Below are 17956 nucleotides of genomic sequence, written 5' to 3' on the forward strand. Positions count from 1 at the left end.
GAACCCTCCCGGAGCGCCCGGGGAAACTGAGGCGCGGGCGGGGCCGCGCGCCCAAGGTCACACAGCTTGCCGGGGGCCGCGCCGGGCCTCGGGCTGGTTCTACTTGAGATCCCTGCCCCGGGGCAGGCCCAGTGCCCTCCCGGCGCGGCCAGGGTTTTGGGAAGCCTGGAGACCCGGGGTGAGAATGGGGGAAGTTGCTTTTTTCTACGGTCCTGGTTTGAACCCAGGGCCTTTGTAGTGAGCCGCAGCCTCAGCCCTTTGTACATTTTTTATTTTGAGACCAGGTCGCGCTAAGTTGCCCAGGCTGGGTTTGAACTTTAAATCCTCCTGCCTCAGCCTCCCAGAGCACTGGGGAGTAAAGACCAGTGCTGCCAGTCCTGGCTGAGAAGTGATGTTTTGGTAGTGAGTTTTTTCTTTTGCTTGTTTTAAAGTTGTGTGTGTGTGTTTCGGAGACAGGGTCTCACTATGTAGTTTCGGCTGGCCTTGAATTCGCTGTGTAGCCCAGGCTGGTGCATCCTCCTGTCTCAGCTTCCTGTGTGCTAGGATAACAGGTGTGCGCCACCTCCCTGGCCGGGAGAGCTTAGAACCAGCCCTTTGCCACACGATAGTAGAGGTGTTTGGGGAAGACGAGCTTGTAACTTTTGTTTTTGTTTTTGAATGGGGCAGTGGTGTGGTAGTGGATTGTGAAATTTACTCCATATCCTTTGTCCCCTAACCTGGGTTTCATGAATGGAGACACGCATTGAGGAACGTGTGAAACAGAGAAATACAGCGGGTGTGGTGACGCATGCCTGTAGTCCCTGAGCTGTGGGAGGCTGAAGCAGGAGAACTGCTCTGAGTTCGAGGCCAGCCTGGGCTATGTAGTGAGACCCTGTCTCAAAAACCACCAACCAACCAGAAGAAAGGCATGAGTGCAAGGGGGTCGCTGAGGCTCCCATGGGAGGTGGGGGTCAGGGGAGACCAGGGCGTCCTGCTCAGGGGACCGTTGGTCAGCTGGCGCTGTGCCAGCCCCAGGGCAGGGCAAAGTTGGGAGCTGCGGCTGGGCCTCGAGGCTGAGACAGTGATAGGACTCGGGCTTCACCGTTTCCGGCCTTTCTCGGCTGTGGAGCTTGGGCTGGACCCTGCTGACTCTGAGCCTCAGTTTCCCATTTGTGCAAATAGGAGATGGTGTTCGCTCACGAGGCTGTGACAAACCATTAACGGTGGTGCGGGGGGACGCACAGTGGGGTCGGGGAGTCGTGGTGGCGGTTTTTATTATTGTTGTTCAATACCAGGGACTGAAGTGTGCACCCAGAGCTCCGGCTCCAGCTATTGATTTTTTGCAACTGGGCATGGAACGGGGACCTCATGTTTGCCAGGCAGGCCCTGAGATGCTGAGCTGTATGCCTGACCCCGTTTTTTTTTATTTTGAGACATGGTCTTGACTTGTGACCCTCCTGCCTCAGCCCCCCCCCCCCCGCGGAGTGCTGCCCTCGCCCACACCCCTGATTGTCAGGATTCCAAGCTGGAGGTGTCCCTGAAGGGGCTCTCCGTGGGTCAGGACGGCCCTGCCCTGCGGCCGAAGTCGCCAAATCACTGCAGGTGCCCCCGCCCGCCCCGGCTGTCCTAGAGGAGGCTCTTGCTGTGTCTGCCACCCAAGGGGCAGGGTCTGACCCCTGCACAGGGTGGTGGTTGATCGCGGTGGGGCCCCCGTGGAGGGCTGAGTCGGGGCCCCTTGTTCAGGGAGAGGTGGGCATGCAGTGCACCAACAGGGTGGCTCTGGCGAGTTTTGGGGAACCTCCCGGGACGTATACGCTGGTTGACTGTTGACCTGAGGGAGGACTTGCTCCCTGGCAACCAGTGGGCCCCAGAGGCTGCTGACAGCCCGCCCAGGAAGACCAGCGTGAGGTCTCAAACTTTAGTGAACTTTGGTCCACTTTACTTATTTTAATTTTTGAGACAGGGTCTCACTGTGTAGCCCAGGCTGGTGTTGAACTCACAGAGATCCTCCTGCCTCAGCCTCTCAAGTGCTAGGATGACAGGCATGCGCCACCATGCCTGGCTGTGAAGGCAGGTTTCTGTCTGGAGCTGTGTGTGAGTAGAATGTGCCTCTGGTTTTCATAGGGTGAATGTGACTGGCAGAGTCCTTTCCTGGTCCTCCTGTCTTGTGATCCTGTGTTCAGGGCACAGTTGAAAGCACCCATTTTATAGGCACAAAACTGAGGCACAGGTGGTGAGTAATTTGCCTCAGGCCGTGGAGTCATGGGAGTAGGAGCCTGAGACTGTGCAGCCCAGGACACTTGGTCCTCACTGGGGACAAGCAGGTGGCGTGGGCTCCCGAGGGGCCATGAGGAGACTGTGCCCTCGGGTTAGATGGGCTGGGTCCAAACCTCAGACGCCTCCACGCCCACCGCCACACGCACAGGGCCGCACTGCGTCTTCTGTGTCCTCACACCCTGCTGACCAGGCCCTCTGTGTTCCCTGGCAGGAAGCTGGGGACACTGGTCACGTGGCACATGATAGCCAAGCATTGCAGAATCTCATCTGTGTCAGAGGCAGCGGTCACCTGCTATCGGGTGACAGCAGGCGGCCCCCACGTGCTTCTGTCCAGTGGTTTCAGTGATACAGGGACTGAGCTGAGTGCACCAGAGTTTCCTACCTCCCTCACCCCCAGTTCTCTGAGGTTATTAAAAATTGTTAGGCACTCTGGGAAGCTGAGGAGGAGGATGTTGTGTTTAAGCCAAGCCCGGGCAACTTAGTGAAATCCTCGAACTTGTGGCGATCCTCCTGTCTCAGCCTCCCGTGTGCTAGGATTGAAGGTGTGTGCCACCATGCCCAGCTCGAGCCCCAGGAATCTTGCTCAGTGGGTCTGTAACATTCCAGAATTCTGTGATACACACATACCAGGATACATGGAGATGTCCTGCTGAATTTTCCCTTTACAGTTACACTTGAATATTAATGCTTACAGAGTGGAAGCTGCCCCCATCCATTATTTGGAAGCCTTGCCCTATCCTATTTTGGAGTCCTGTGGATTTCACTTCTAATCTTCCGTCTTATAGGCAGCTGTAATCCCCCGTTTGTGTGTGTGTGTGTGTCTCTACATTGCAGGGCTGTTCCCACTCCTGACAGTGGAATTGTGGTGCCGTTGTCCCCACCCTTGCGAGGGACCCAGCCTAGGGTGCCTAGGAAATGTCTGAGTCCAGGCTGCCTGGCTGGCCAGGGCCTTGCCTGTCCCTGGCTGGCGGGCTGTCTGGCACTGCTGCCCGAGGTGTCTCTGTGAACACAGCACGTTGCTGGGCTGGGCCAGGCGCCCTTACCTGTAGTTCTATTGAGGGTGACAGGTCCCAAAAAACGAGGTGCCCACGGATGGAAAGAAAAGTAAGAGAAACTACAAAAAGAAGAGAGGCAAAGTTCTGGGATCGGGGGCTTACAGCCTCTTAGACTGCAGCCTCGAATACCAATTTCAGTCACCTTTTACTGAGCAAGAACCAAGGGCGTAGCTAGTACAAACGGGTGGATCCCAAACATTTTAGCAAGGATAATTAAAGGATTATCCTTCTCCATGTGTAATCCAAGACACGTCTGTAATCCCAGCACTCAGGAGGCTGAGACAGGAGGATCGTAAACTCAAGGTTAATCCAGGCTGTATAATGAAGCCTTAAGAAACTCTTAACAAATAATAAACAAATCATTGTGTCCTCAATACATGCTAATCAAAGAATGTCCTCCACACTTACCCAACCGTGATCTCCCTGCTGGGCGGGCCTGAGAGCAGGACCCTGGGCTCCATGGGCTGAGGCCGGGCCTTGCATTCTGGTGAAAGTTCCCAGAAGACATTTCTTGGCACTTGGCAAAGCCCAGAGACAGAGTCTGGTGGTTTTGGAGTAAACGCAGAATTTCCTAACGTCCCTGAGGGACAAGGAGGCCTGGGACCTCTGTTCCTTCGTCCTGGTGGGGTGAGCGGTGCTGCTTTCTGGAGCAGAGGTCGCAGCGGGGCTTTTGAGCTCCTGTAGGCCCCTGTGCTCCCTGTGTCCCTGCTTTACCAGAAGGACCAAACGGCCGCAGAAAGCGCGCTCAGTTCCAGAAGGTCAGACTGAAGATTTATTTATTTATTTTTTCAAACTGAAGATTTAAAATAGAATTATGAGCCCAGCGCGGTGGTGCACGCCTGTGGTCCCAGCACTCTGGGAGGCCAAAGCAGGAGGATCACAAGTTCCAGCTCAGCCTGGGCATTTAACAGTTCAGTAAGACCCTGTCTCAAAATGGAAAATAAAAAGGCTGAGGATGCAGCTCAGTGAGGTTTCCAGTTCAATTCTCAGTACTGGAAAAGAAGGAAGGAAGGAAGGAGGGAGGGGAGGAAAGAAAGAGAAGAAAAATATATGTTTATGTGTTATATAACCTCAGAGTTCCTCAGAAGACGCAGCATAGTTTATCCTATCCAAGGCTGGCTGAGTTCTCCCTCAAAAACTTTAGAACTAGGGATTGTAGAATCCTCCTTCAAGGAAATAAAGCCCTGTCAGGTGAAGCAGCTATTTCTTGCCATATTTTGAGATGGAAATCCATAGATTTGAAAGTAACCTTGCCAGGTGTGGTGGCGCATGCCTGTAATCCCAGCACTCAGGAGGCTGAGGCAGGAGGATCTCCTCTAGTTCAAGACAAGCCTGGGCTACATAGTGAGACCCCTTCTCAAAAAACCAAGTTAAAACAAAATGCAAAAAAAGAAAAAAAAAAAAAGGAAAGGTCTGGCCTGGGCTGAACTGAACAAGGAGCAGGTGTCTTAGAGCTGTTGCACTGGAAGTGGAAGCATCTTGTTTGTTCTCTTCCCTGCTGTACTCATCTTCTGTTACCTTGAGGTTATGAAATTACTTTCCTTGGTCAAAACAACCCTCCCTCTGCCCGATCCTGATCCCGCATCCCTTTGGACACGAGGAATCGGGCAAGTGCGGCAGCGAGGATATTGTCTGGTGGTGTGAGAAGGGATCGGGCTGTTTTCCTCTAGCTGCAGATCTCCCCACAAGTCGGGTTCTTCCTTTAGTCTTTTACTTCAGAGGCAGCTGAAGGAAGTGACATCTGGGAGTCAGTGCCCAGCTGGGGGCTCTTTAAATATTTGCCCGGCGTTTATTATGAAGCGTGCTTGGAAGGGCTGGGAAAGGAGTACCAAGTCTTACTTTTAAAACATTTTTTTTGGTGGCGGTGAGGGGTACGATCCTGTTGTGCAGTTCAGGCTGGTCTTGAACTCACTGTGTAGCTCAGTCTGGCCTCGGACTCTCAAACTCATGGTGATCTTCCTGCCTCAGCCTCCTAAGTGCTGTGGCTAAAGGTGCCACCATGATGGGCTTTCTAAGTCATATTTAAGCCATCTTCCTGAAACGAGTTCTAGTTAATACAGAACTCTCCCTCCCCACTTCCTTTAAAAATTGAGGTAAGGCACACCTAACGTACGATGTGTTGTCATGACCACTGCGTGCACCATTCGGCAGCATCAGTGTGCCCACCTCCCCACCCCGTCAAGTACGCAGCCCTGCTTTCCCAGTTCCCCCAGCCTCTGGTCACCAGGGCTCTCTGCTGTCACTCAGTTTGCTTGATGCAGGGGGCACCTATAACAGCGTCCTGCTGCGTCCGTCTTTTTTGTGACTGGCTTCTTCCACTTAGCGTAATGGCCTCATGGTTTATCCAGGCAGTGGCGTGCATGAGAACGCTCCTTTCTCTGGGTGTGGTGGCGCACCCCCATAAACCCAGCACTTGGGAGGCTGATGCAGGAGGATTGGAGGCCAGCTTGGGTTACATAATGAGTTCAAGGCCAGCTTGAACTACATAGTGAGACCCTGTCTCAAAAAACTTGGGCAGTAGGAAAAGTCTCCAGCTCAATCCAGTGGCCGCCGCAGGGGGCGTCCTCCAGGAATCTGAGCTGGCCCCTCTGCCATGCTGGAAGTCTGTCTGAGTGATGTCAGTCCCTGGGTGTGTTTTGTATTTCCTTAAAACAGAGAACCGTCCTGCTCAGAACTTGGGCGCCTCAAGGTCATCTTGAATTGCTGCTTCCCGTGAAGTGGGGAGGGCAGCAGGGCAGAGCTACAATTAGTGACAGATACATCAGTGGCAGTTCTCAGCGGGATGGCCCTCGGCTGGGGAGTGACCTCGTCATGCAGTGACCAGCACAGGTCATAAAGGAGGATTCCTTGTAAGAAGCGCCGGGGTTGCAGTGCGTCATTTCAATGCGTCATTTTAGCCGTACATTCTGTCAGTAGCATTTCATTTTATGGCACATTGCACTAGCATGGTATCATCTGGGGGTACACTGTATCATATTTAGGATACATTGTATCGTCTTTACAGGAGCCAGGCCACACCCCCTTGCTCCAGGTTAGTTAAACCTGTAAAACTGCAGACACAGAGAATGTGTGTTTTGGCCAGGAGCGGTGGAATTGAACTCAAGGCTTTTGGATTGAGCTCCGTCTCCAGCCTTTCTCGTTTATTCGTTTTTATTTGGAGACAGGGTCTTGCTAAGGCCCTAAGTTGCCCAGGTTTAACTTGAACGTGGGGTCCCCTGTCACAGCCTCCCAGAGTGCTGGGGTGACAGGCGTGCGCCACTGCACCATGCGTCAGAACCTCAATTTTGAACTGGACGGGAGTGCATCGCGATGGTCTCTGGGCGGCCGTTCTGAGTTCAGGTGTTCTGTCTGCTTCCCAGGCTCAGACCATGAACTACGTGGGGCAGCTGGCCGGCCAGGTGTTCGTGACGGTGAAGGAGCTCTACAAGGGACTGAACCCCGCCACCCTGTCGGGGTGTATTGACATCATCGTCATCCGCCAGCCCAACGGGACCCTGCAGTGCTCTCCGTTCCACGTCCGCTTTGGGAAGATGGGCGTGCTGCGCTCCCGGGAGAAAGTGGTGAGACACTGTCCCTGGCCTGGGCCCTCGGACGCGCACTGTGAGCGCCCCCGGACGCGGCTGCCCCCGACCTGACCGTGACTGGTCAGTCACACGGGGTGTCCAGCTCCTGAGTGCTGGGACCTTGGGCTCGGGGACTGGACCTGGCCCAGGGCTGTGGTTCACCTGTTCCCTGCTGTCGCTGGAGTCATTGAACTCTGGCCCCGTGTGACGAGGTGCTGATGGCGTCTCTCAGCTCAGGTCTGAGCCAGGGCTCGGGCCACATACCTCCGCATGGCCCCTGCGTGTGGCTTGGGCTTCCGTGATGGCAACTCGTGGAGACAGGTGTACTGGGAGAGTGGGCCTGATGGCTCAGGAGGCTGAAAAATACAGGGGAAGATTACACAGAAAAAGTATATCGCAGTAAGGGGTGCATGGCTGCGGATTCCTTCAGAGTCTTCCCCCTCATCACACTCATCCCATTGTCTGTTGCTTTCTGCAGCAGCTCTGGATCCCTCTTTCCTGAGGGTCTTTGGTTGCGCCATCCTGGCTGCCTCGATGTCCTGAATGGATTCAAAATGCTTCTCTTTTATGGTCATCTTGCCTTTTGGAAAGAGCCAGAAGTCACACGGTGCCAGATTTGGTGATGAAGGTGGATGAGGACACAATGTCATGATTTTAAGAGCTGCCTTTCTGCTGGATGGCGCTCAGCAGCAGCATTCACTGTAGTTTTAACCTCACCCGGTAAAGACCGGTAAAGACCCTCAGGAAAGAGGACTCCAGAGCTGCTGCAGAAAGTGGCGAGATGATGGGATGAGCGTGCCTGCGAGAGCGGGAGGATGTTGAGGGGATTCTTGGGAAGGTCTTGGAAAAGTCAGTCTGCCACCACATGGAGAGAGACCATTAGATAGTGACCGAATGTTCCTGCCCCTGGGTTTGGAGCCAGAATGCAGTACCAAGTTGGCTCTGTGAAGCTGAAGACCAGGCTCTGGGCCGAGACTTTGCAGGTCCCAGCCCATGGCAGGTTAAAGTTCCAGCGTGTTGTCTGAAGCCTGGCACCAGGCGTGGGTTGCGGTTTGACCTCCTCCTCTCCACCCTCCAGCTCTGCAGCCCTGGGCAGTCACCCCGCTCAGCTGGGAAAGGGGAGCTGGGCCAGGTGGCTTGGGGCAGCGTGTCCGTCCCGGGCTCCGTGCTCCCGGGTCAGGGCCGTGCTGTCCCGAGCGTGGACCCGGGGGTGCTCGGGGCGGGTGGCGGGGTCAGGTGGATGCCCGAGGCTTGGGGCTGAGCGGGGTCGGGCGCCTGTGCTCAGCGGCGCCTGTGCCCTCGCGCTGTCCTGTGGTGGCCGGCGCTGCCCATTGCCGTTTTCCTCTCCAGGTTGACATAGAAATCAATGGGGAATCTGTGGACTTGCACATGAAACTGGGGGACAACGGAGAAGCGTTTTTTGTGCAAGAGGCGGATAACGATCAGGTGAGGATGGTGGTGGGGGTCGAGATTTACCCGCTCCCTGCTTGCAGCATGGGCGGTGAGGGCTGGGCGGTGACCCAGCGGTGGGCAGGTCACAGACGCATGACCCGGCCTGGTTCAGGTGCAGGACGGGACCCGCACCTCACACTGGGCCCACCCTTGTCCCCAGTGTATGGGTTACACTGGCGTCAGGTGTCATGCGGACAGGTGTTTTGGTTTTTATTTAGGGAGGGACCAGATCCCTTTTATTTCCCGTTACTTTCTGTTCGTTTAGTTAATTGTGGGTTTTTGGAGATAGGGTCTTGCTAGATATCCAGGCTGGCCTTGCACTCACCATGTTCAGTTGATCCATTTCAAGTGTGTGAATCAGTGGCTTTATATATTTATTTTTTTATTCCAAGGTGTAGATTTCTTGCTTTGTTTCTGTTTGAGACAGAGCCTCACTGTGTAGTTCGAGCTGGCTTTGCACTCACTGTGTAGCCCAGGTTGGCCTTGACTGTGCGGCAGTCCTCTTGTCTCACTTCCCGAGTGCTGGGACTTCCTGTTTCTAAGGAAGGAGGCCAGCGGCTCGTTGCTCAGCAGCGTGTACCTGGTGCCCTGGTGTAGGCGGCGATTGGGCACAGCTGTCAGCTAGTGGCTTGTTACTTAAAAAAACCCTTGCCTTAATTCAGTGCGTATTAGAAATGCACTTCCTCTATTTGTGTCCCCACTCGCACTCTGAAATGTGAACTTGCGTCCCCTTCCCAGAGCGCTGTCGCTCTTTGCTCAGCTCCTTCCGTCGACATCACTGACACGCAGCTCACTGCTTCCCTCTGGTCTTTGGGGATAGTTGTCCTTCTGATCGTCCGTGGGAGGGGGCAGCGTGTGTCCAGGGCCTGGTGGCTGGGACACTCTGTCCCCCGGGGTGCAGGCTCCCGAGTGAGGCCTGGCTCACGCCCCCCAGCCTGTCCCGCCCTGCACCCCCACAGGAGGTGATCCCCACGTACCTGGCCACGTCCCCCATCCTGTCAGAGGGCGCCTCGCGCATGGAGTGCCAGCTGAGGAGGAACGCGGCGGACAGGACCAGGGGCCTGGACCCCAGCACCCCTGCCCCGGCCCTGCCCCCCAGCGAGGCCCCCTCCGGCAGCTCGCTGGCGAAGAAGAGGAGGAAGCGCAGGAGGAAGTCCCAGCTGGACAGCTTGAAAAGAGATGACGCCACCAACACGTCCGAGGACGAGGACATGTTCCCCATGGAGATGAGCTCGGACGAGGACGCGGGGCTGCCCGACGGCAACAGGTACCTGTGAGGAGTTCTGCTGCGCAGCCCGGGCTGGCCCTGAGCCTGCAGTCCTCCTGCCTCAGCCTCCTGAGTGCTAAGATCACGGGCATGCACCACAGTTTCAGAAGCGCTGTTCTTCCTGCAGGGAGTTCCTTGTTCTGTGGCTGGGCTGAATGTTGGGATCGGGTGGACCCAACTTAGGTGTGGGAGAGAGATGCAGCATATAACTGAGAGACAGCTAGGAAGGCCGAGCCTCCTCGGCTGGAAACTTCAGCTGCCAGAGTAGAAGCAACGGGCAGGAAGGAAACCGGCTGTGGTGCGCACACTGCTGTAGTCCCCGCCCTCTGGGAGACTGAGGCAGGAGGACCCCAAGGTTGAGCCCACCCTGGGCAATATAGTGACTTACTGACACTGTGTATGAAATGCAATGAAATGAAAGAGACGGAGGCTGTAGCTCATTGTGAAAGCCCCAAGGATAGTCCTGACTAGTGAGAAAAGAGCCAGGAGGCGTAGGTAGCACGTGCCTGTAATTCCAGCACTCAGAGGCTGAGGCAGGAAGATCTCTGAGAATCAAGGCCAGCCTGGACTCCATACTGAGACACTGTCTCAAGAAATAAAAACAAAGATGGCTGAAGCACACACTCACATCTACACACAAACTCTTTCCTTTTTCATTTGGAGCAGGCTCAAAATTTAATGGCCAATTTTATTTGCTTCTAACTGTGCTGGAAAATTGTCCTTGTGTGCATTACTGTTTTGGTGAAAAGTGACAGTTTTGAAAACTCATTTTTAAAGATCACGTGCTGTTTCAATTTTCCATGTCATTTGTGTCCTTCTTGATACTTGTGTTTTACATCTTGGTCACGTGATGGCAGGTCGGGAATATCCCTTTGCCTCATGATTTAGAATCGAATGAGCTTTTTTTTCTGGCTGAAGATGGTTTGGCTCAGCAGCGCCGCTGTCCCCGCACCCACCAGCGCTGTAGTCCAGTCCCGGGTGTGTGTGGGTGGCCGGGGGGTGGACGGCGGGGGGTGGGGGTGGGGTGGGTGCAGCAGAGGCCGCGCATGCGCAGTCCTAACGCGTGCGCCATGCCGAAGCTGCCTGGTTCCGCGGCCGCTGTAACCGGAAGCCATGTTTGCTTGGAGTCTTTTGTTTCACTCGCCAGGCAGAGCACAGCCTGTCTGCGGGCTGCAGCTCCTGTTGGCTCCAGCTGTGTGTGACTGTGGTTCTGTCACACATGGGCCCAGTGCGGGGCCCCGAGATCGCTCGGGACACTGCTTTGAAACATGAAAGGTGACAAACAGACACGGTGCTGTGGTGCGATCTTCTCATCCGTGGATAAGTCCAGATGTTTCTACAAAAGCACTTTTTTCACCTTTTTTCCTTCTTTATCTGTCTGTCTGTCTGTCCGTCTGCTTATCTTTATTTCTTTCTCATACTGAGTCTCATTATGTAGTCCAGGCCAGTCTTGAACTCACTGTGTAGCTCGGGCTGGCCTAGAACTTGCAACAATCTTCCTGCCTCAGCCTCCCGAGTGCTGGGATTGCAGTGTGCACCACCATGCCCAGCTGGACAGAATCTTTCTAGATTTATAATTCAGCCAAAAGCACAAGTGAGCACACACGGGTGTTCTGCTGACATCTCTCTCCCCTCTCCGCTGCCTGGAATGTGCCTGAGTTTACAAGAGGTCAGGATCATGAGGGCTGTTTGACTTTGCCTCTTTTCTCTCTAGAGCGCTGTCTAGTGACGCACCTCCGTTCCAAGATGAACTTCCTAAGGAAAACCTCCCTTCAATCTCGCTGTACCTGCAGTCGGCACCGTACCCCAGTTCAGACAGAGAGTGGTCCCCCTGCCCCAGGTGAGCCGCTCTGTGCGCGAGGGTTCTCCTGTCCTGGTCCAGAGGCGTAGAAGTTAGTTACAGAGCTGGGCGTGGTGGTGCATACCAGTCACTCTCGCACTCAGGAGGCTGACGCAGGAGGATCACCTGAAGTTTGAGGCTGGCTCCCCAGGTGGTGCTGACAGGAGGTAGTTGTGGGCTGTGGGACGCTGGTGGACACAGGTGGCAGCGGGGCTGAGTTGCTCTTGGTTCCCATCCCAAAGCTAGGATCGGAAGTGGAGTTGTTACTTCTGGGGCCACTGTGACAGAGCTGCTGACCCCCGCCCTTCATCCACGGTGCCGGAGTCCCAAAAACGAGTGTGCTCGAGCACCGCAGTGAATGTTTAAGCTGAAAAAAGGTGTTACAGGAAAAGACACATTGCTGTGAGTCCCCGCACAGGCTGGCCCTGGATGCTTGAGCATCCCGCCTCAGCCTTCCGAGGGCTGGAGTCCTAGACGTTATCGTGGGCCGTGGCCTCGGTCGGGGGTTGCAGCGTTAAGAGGTCAGGTGGGCGGCGTGTGGAGCTGCCGGTCTGCCTGCGAGGTGGCAACATTCCTGGCTTCCTTCCGCCCAGGTCCTGCTGTGCCCGTGGCTCGCAGTGGCAGTGCCCTGTGTGTGCGGCAGTGGGTCTTGTCCAGAGCTGGTCTCGGTGAATCCCTCCTGGTCCCAGTGAGCCCAGGGTCGCCCCAAGAATGAGACAGGAACACTCAGCAGTGTGAGCTGAGGTTGGGGACAGCTGGACATGGCGAAACATGCCTGTCATCCCGGCACTCTGGGAGGCTGAGGCAGGAGGGTCTCAAATTCAAGCCCAGCTTGGGCAATTTAGTGATTTAGAGAGATGTTGTTTTAAAATAAAATACATAATAAGGGCTGAGGGTGTAGCTCAGTGCAGAGGCCTTCAGTTCAACAAAAAAGGGGAGATACTTCACATTGTTTTCATACCAAGGCTTCAAAATGAACTGTGTGTTCTACACGTCCAGCACAGCTCAGCTGGAGCTGGGCGTGTTGCTACAGGAAAGCAGCGGCGCAGACCAGACTGAGCAGGCGCAAGACCCTGGAGAGACGCTTGTGTCCTTTCCCTGGGTCTGGAGAGACTGCTTTTGAGGAGAAAACCGTAGTTTGGAAATAAAACAATCAGGGTCCGTAGAATCCACCGGAAGGATGAGAAATCTACACATTAGTGTTAAGAACTGAGGAGCTGTTTAAACCCAGCCCCGAGCAACAGCCTTTAGTATTTTGCCTGTGCATCTGGAGAAGGGGTCACGTCCAGTGCCGTGGTCCTGAGCACGGGGTGGGGATACGCATTGGGATGAGCAGACCCGCTTCTGGACTTGAAGTTGACTGATGGCACTGATTGTCAAACCTTTGGATTAAAGAGTTTGGTTCCATCCAAAACTGTGACCCCAGGAACACTTGGGACAGGGAGGAAATGGGAATTGAAATCCTCTCAAGCATTTCCTGTTGGTGATAGAAAGTTCTCGTCAATTTTCTGTCGATTTCAAGGCAGAGCTCTCAGCCATCAGATGCCCAAATGCCTTCCTTTTCTCACAAACATCACTGTTAAAGAGTAGGTAGGAAGCTGGGCGTAGTGGCGCACATCTGTAATCCCAGCACTTGGGAGGCTGAGGCAGGGGGATCTCCGCAAGTTCAAGACCAGCCTGGGGCACATAGTGAGTTCAAGGCCGGCCTGAGCTACCTAGTGAGACCCTGTCCCAAAAAGACAAAAACAAAAGGGTAAGTACGAAAGAAGAGGTAGGAAATGCCATTTAATTGACCTGTGATTCTTTTTTGGTTTATTGTGTATCGCGGTGCATCCAACAGCCGAGCAGACTGCCAGAGGGCGCCCCCTCAGCCCGAGCCTGCCGCGGAGGGGGGCCTGTCCAGCTCCTGCCCGCCACAGTCTTCCTACCTGCATGCTTCCGAAAGGTAGATGGCAGCGCCCCTCCCCTCGGGTGTGTTCAGTGTGGACATTCGCATGTAACGCTTCAGCATCAAACGCTGCAGATCTACTTTCCCATTAACCTGGAGCAAGCTGTGGATGTTAGCAAGCGGGGATTCTGACCTGACGGGTCTGATTTACTAACTCGCTTACTGATGAAGCAAAGACATAGAGCTTATTGTTTTCCTTTTGCTTTAGGCATTTGTAGATTATTAGCTTTTTTCTTTAAGCCTTAATTGAGTCTCTGGGAATTACGGTTGAGCATATTTTCATTCATTTCCCCTACTTCTGTGGAGTACTTTGGAAACCGGAATAATAAAGCACAGGTTGAGAATAGGACCTTCTATTTTATGTCTAGGATTGTTGAGCAGATGAACCTATGAGATATTTTTAGGATGCCACTGTAGTATAATTTAACATACCTTCTTGTAAATATTTAAATATCCTATTTGGCTGTCTGCGTGGATTCAGACAGCTCCCACTGCAATCCTGCAACAGAATTTAGGAGACTAATACAGGAGATTAGCTAATGTACAATGGACCTGGGGTTCGGATATTTTAATTCGATACAGTTGTCTTAGCTATTTCTCAATTTTTACTTACACACTGACTAATCTCCTTTGTGTTTTACTTTATAAACCCTACCAAGTGAAGCTGTGAGTAGTTTCTACTTGGAAAAACTTTTTTTTGATTAAAGAACCAAACCAAATTGGATGCGATGGCCCAAGCGTGTAATCTCAGCACTGAGGGAGGCTGAGGAAGGAGGATTGCAGGTTTGAGTCCTGACTGGTAATGTAGCTAGACTGTCTCCAAGACAGGGACAGTAGAGCACCGGTGGGTTCAATGCCCGCTACTAAAACCAAACAAAAGAATAAAATGCCATCAAACCTAAAACCAAAAACCCAACGAGCCAAACAAAAAGCCCGAACCTCAGGATACCCCCACGAGAGGTGGTGTGCTCGGAGGCGGGAGGGCCGTTCTAAAACTGAGGGAAATGGGAGACACAGGAGTGACAGTGAAGAGTTACAGTGAGCGTGCCCAGCTGGGACTGCCGGAAACGCGGAACGCTCTCCTTCCTCTCTCTCTCTCTCTGAGTCAGTGTCTCACTTTTCAGTGCAGGGCTGACCTTGAGCTCATTATGTAGCCCAGGCCGGCCTTGAACTCGAGGTGATCCTCCTGCCTCAGCCTCCTGCCTCAGCTTCTCGGAGTGCTGGGATGACAGGTGTGCGCCACCACACTCAGTCAGGGCCACATCAGCCACAGGGGGACCTCTTGGATGGGTAGGAGCTGTGTACCAGGGGCAGCGACAAATCACACCAAACCCACCCGGAGCAGCTTAACACCCTACATAAAGTCTGTGAAAGAGCTAAAGGAAAACTGTGGTCTCTTCGTGTCCTGTTCATTGAAAAGCTCTGCTGCGGTGTGAGAGTGAAGGCAAGAAGGAAATGAAGGCCGTTTTCTTCCCGGCTGTGTGCTGGGCAGAAGTGTGACGTTGTTTAGGTCTTCCAAGTAGAAATGTAAGCCAGGTGAGGTGGTGCACGCCAGCGACCCCAGCCCTCTAGGAGGCTGAGGCGGGAGGATGGCACGTTTGAACCCAGCTTGGTAAATTCACCTTAGTGAGACCCTGTCTGGAAATCGGAAATAGCAAAGGATGGGGTTCAGTCTCCAGTACTGCAGGAAAAGATTAGAGATACAGGGCACGTGGCGGTGAGAAGATGCCGCACCTCCTCGAGGCTGGCCTTTCAGAGAAACAGCGCGATCAGTTGGTACGTGGAACTGCAGCACCTGATGGAGTTTCCTGGTGTCAAAGCCAGGTTGTAACACAGTTTCTCTCGTTTTCAAAGCCAGTGCAGACTTGCAATCATTTGTTTATTTATTTTTGTCTCGCTGTGGAGACCAGGCTGGCCTCAAACCCGTGGCGACCCTCCTGCCTCAGCCTCCCAAGTGTGGGGACGAGGTGTGTGCCACCAGGCCTGGCCTGTGAGTATTTTAAGTAGAAAGTTGGGGCCAGCCAGGGTCCTGCTGTGGCTGTCCCAGAGCCTAGACCGTTGATTTGCGATTGCAGGAGGGGTGAGCTCAGGGCGAGGTGTGGAGGGTGCGGTTGGGAGGATGCCTCCTCTCCTCTGCGTCCTCTCTGTGGATGTCTTCCTGGTCTCCTTTCCTGGTGACTCTTCCTCCTGTCTCTGGGGGCTCCAGCTGCGCCAGCTCAGGCTCCTTCCTCTGGACAGGGGCGCGGCGACCTCTGGTGGCCAGAGCCGGGATCACCACGGCTCTTCCTGGTTGTGGACCCCAGGCGCCCTGAGTGATGTGAGTGATGGTTCCCATTTGCTTAAGCCCTGCAGGCTCGCGGCCCTCCACCCCGAAGAGTGACTCCGAGCTGGTGAGCAAGGGCAGCGACCGCGCGGCGCCCAGGAGCAACCTGGAGATGCTGTGGTTGTGGGGAGAGCTGCCGCAGGCCGCCAAGGTGAGCCAGGCCGGGCCTCAGTGCCCTGGTGTTTCCCTCAGCCCCAGCCCGAGAACCAGGAGCCTATGGGAGCAAAATCACAGGGAGCTGTGCAGTAGCAGCACACCAAGAAGACGCCCTGTGGTTATATTTTTATTATTTTCTTTCATGAGACAGGGTGTCGCTATGTAGTCCAGGCTGGCCTTGAACTCACTGTGTAGCTCAGGAGTGCCCCCAACTTGTAGAGATCCTCCTGTCTCAGCCTCCTGGGAGTATCCATGTGTGCCGCCTTGCCTGGTTGTGTGTATTTTAAACACACAGAACAACTAGGTGGAAAAGCACCGTCTGGCTGGCAGTGTGGGGATCCCCATCTTAGTAGCTGCTTTGACTGTGCCCCCAGGATGAACACCATCTTGCCTCGTCGTCGTAGCAGAGATTAGTTTTGCGAGATTCATTCTGGGAGGCTGAGGCAGCAAGAGTGCAAGTTTTAAGGTCAGCCTGGCCAACTTAGTAACTTAGTGAGACCCTGTCTCAAAGTAAAATAAAAAAATTTTTGTTTTGTTTTTTGTCTTGTTGAGACAGGGTTTCGCTATGCAGTTCAGGCTGGCTTTGAACTCAGAGCGATTCTTCTGCCTCAGCCTCCTGAGTGCTGGGGTTGCAGGTTGTGCACCACCATACCCTGGCTATAATAAAAAAAAAAATTTAAAAAAGTCTGGGGATGCAGCTTGGTGAGAAGGCCCTGGGTTCAATCCCCAGTACTGATGCCGGACATGGTGGCATACGCCTGTAATCCCAGCACTTGGGAGGCTGAGGCAGGAGGATCGTTGCAAGTTTGAGACAAGCCTGGGCTACAAAGTGAGCTCAAGGCCAGCCTGAACTGCATAGTGAGACCCTGTCTCAAAAAGACAGAAAAAAAAAAAAAAAAAAAAAAACCCCAGTACTGGAAAAAATAAAAAATAAAAAATGGCCTTAGCCACAGAAGGTTGTTAACTGACCCCTTTTTCTCTGGTGGCTCAGTGTGTCTTTTGGCCTGTGTTTGGCCTTTTCTCCAATCTCCTTTCTCTCCCTTTTTTGCTCTAGTCCTCTCCGCACAAGATGAAAGAACCTAGCCCACTGAGCAGTAGAAAGATAAGTGACAAAACCCACTTCCAGGCCATCCACAGCGAATCCTCAGATACCTTCAGCGACCAGTCGCCGACACTGGCTGGGGCGCTGCTCACAGATCTGAGTCGGCCGCAGCCAGAGATGCAGCTGGTGACTGAGGAGGACCTCGAGGCCCTGGGAGCAGCTGCCCCACCTGTGCCAGTGACCGAGGAGCCCAAACCCCCAGCTACCAGCGTGGCACAGCCGGTGAGCAAGACGGACTCTCCCCGGAGGAAAGGTAGGAGCCAGGCTAAGGCCGGCACTGCGATGTGACATGTATCCCATTTCATCTGTGCTCCCCTCTGGAGTGTGTCTGTCAGCTTTGCTGTGGCTGGGACGAGACACCTGACTCCCACAGCTGTGAGGAGGGGCGCGTGGGTCTGGGTCACGGTTTCGGGGGTTCAGTCCACGGTCGACTGCTTCAGGGCGGGAACAACATGGCGGAGGGCGTGGGGGAGCAGAGCTGCTCAGTTTGTGGTGGCAGGAAGCTGAGCAGGGGACAGACCAGAGAGGAAGGGGTCAGGACTTAGTGCCTGAGCTCATGCCCCCACGATCATGCAGACAAACCCAGAAATGAGCTTTTCTTTTTTTTTTTATTTTTATTTTTTTTGTATTTAAAGAGGAAAACAACCCAAAATAACAACAAAGACAAAAAAACAAAGGCAAAAATGAAGCAACACAAAAACAATAAAAACAGGATAGGATTTCAAAACAAGATAACAGGAATTGACAGTGGTTGTTATATTACATACTGTTATCTGCAGGAAAGTTGCTAGATTACCAGATGTAAGAATGCAAGACTGATTAAATAATTAAAGAGAATAAAAAAGTAGAAATGATACAGAGCTTCACTAAACAAGATGGTAAGAATTAAACAGTGGTTGTTATATTGCATATTGTTGTCTTCAAATTAGTTGTTCAAATTACCTGATATGAGCATGCAAAATTGGTCAAGAAAAAAATTAAGCATTAACTGTTT

General features: G+C 53.5%; 1 protein-coding gene across 3 annotated transcripts in view; it reads left to right on the top strand.

Annotated features, from left to right (window-relative positions):
* The window catches only part of Lpin1 (lipin 1), a 68129-nt gene that overhangs the window by 30025 nt on the left and 20148 nt on the right, over window positions 1-17956 (top strand). For 2 of the 3 annotated variants that reach the window (XM_005404433.2, XM_005404434.2), the window contains 7 exons: window positions 6671-6871; window positions 8225-8320; window positions 9286-9593; window positions 11308-11433; window positions 13274-13378; window positions 15726-15855; window positions 16915-17215. In XM_005404433.2, coding sequence (XP_005404490.1) covers window positions 6671-6871; window positions 8225-8320; window positions 9286-9593; window positions 11308-11433; window positions 13274-13378; window positions 15726-15855; window positions 16915-17215 — 1267 coding nt within the window. The remainder of the gene's footprint in view (window positions 1-6670; window positions 6872-8224; window positions 8321-9285; window positions 9594-11307; window positions 11434-13273; window positions 13379-15725; window positions 15856-16914; window positions 17216-17956) is intronic. The other variant, XM_005404435.2, reaches the window with a different exon arrangement.

The sequence above is a fragment of the Chinchilla lanigera genome, unplaced genomic scaffold, assembly GCF_000276665.1.
Source record: "Chinchilla lanigera isolate Chin_1 unplaced genomic scaffold, ChiLan1.0 scaffold00086, whole genome shotgun sequence".
NCBI lineage: Eukaryota > Metazoa > Chordata > Mammalia > Rodentia > Chinchillidae > Chinchilla > Chinchilla lanigera.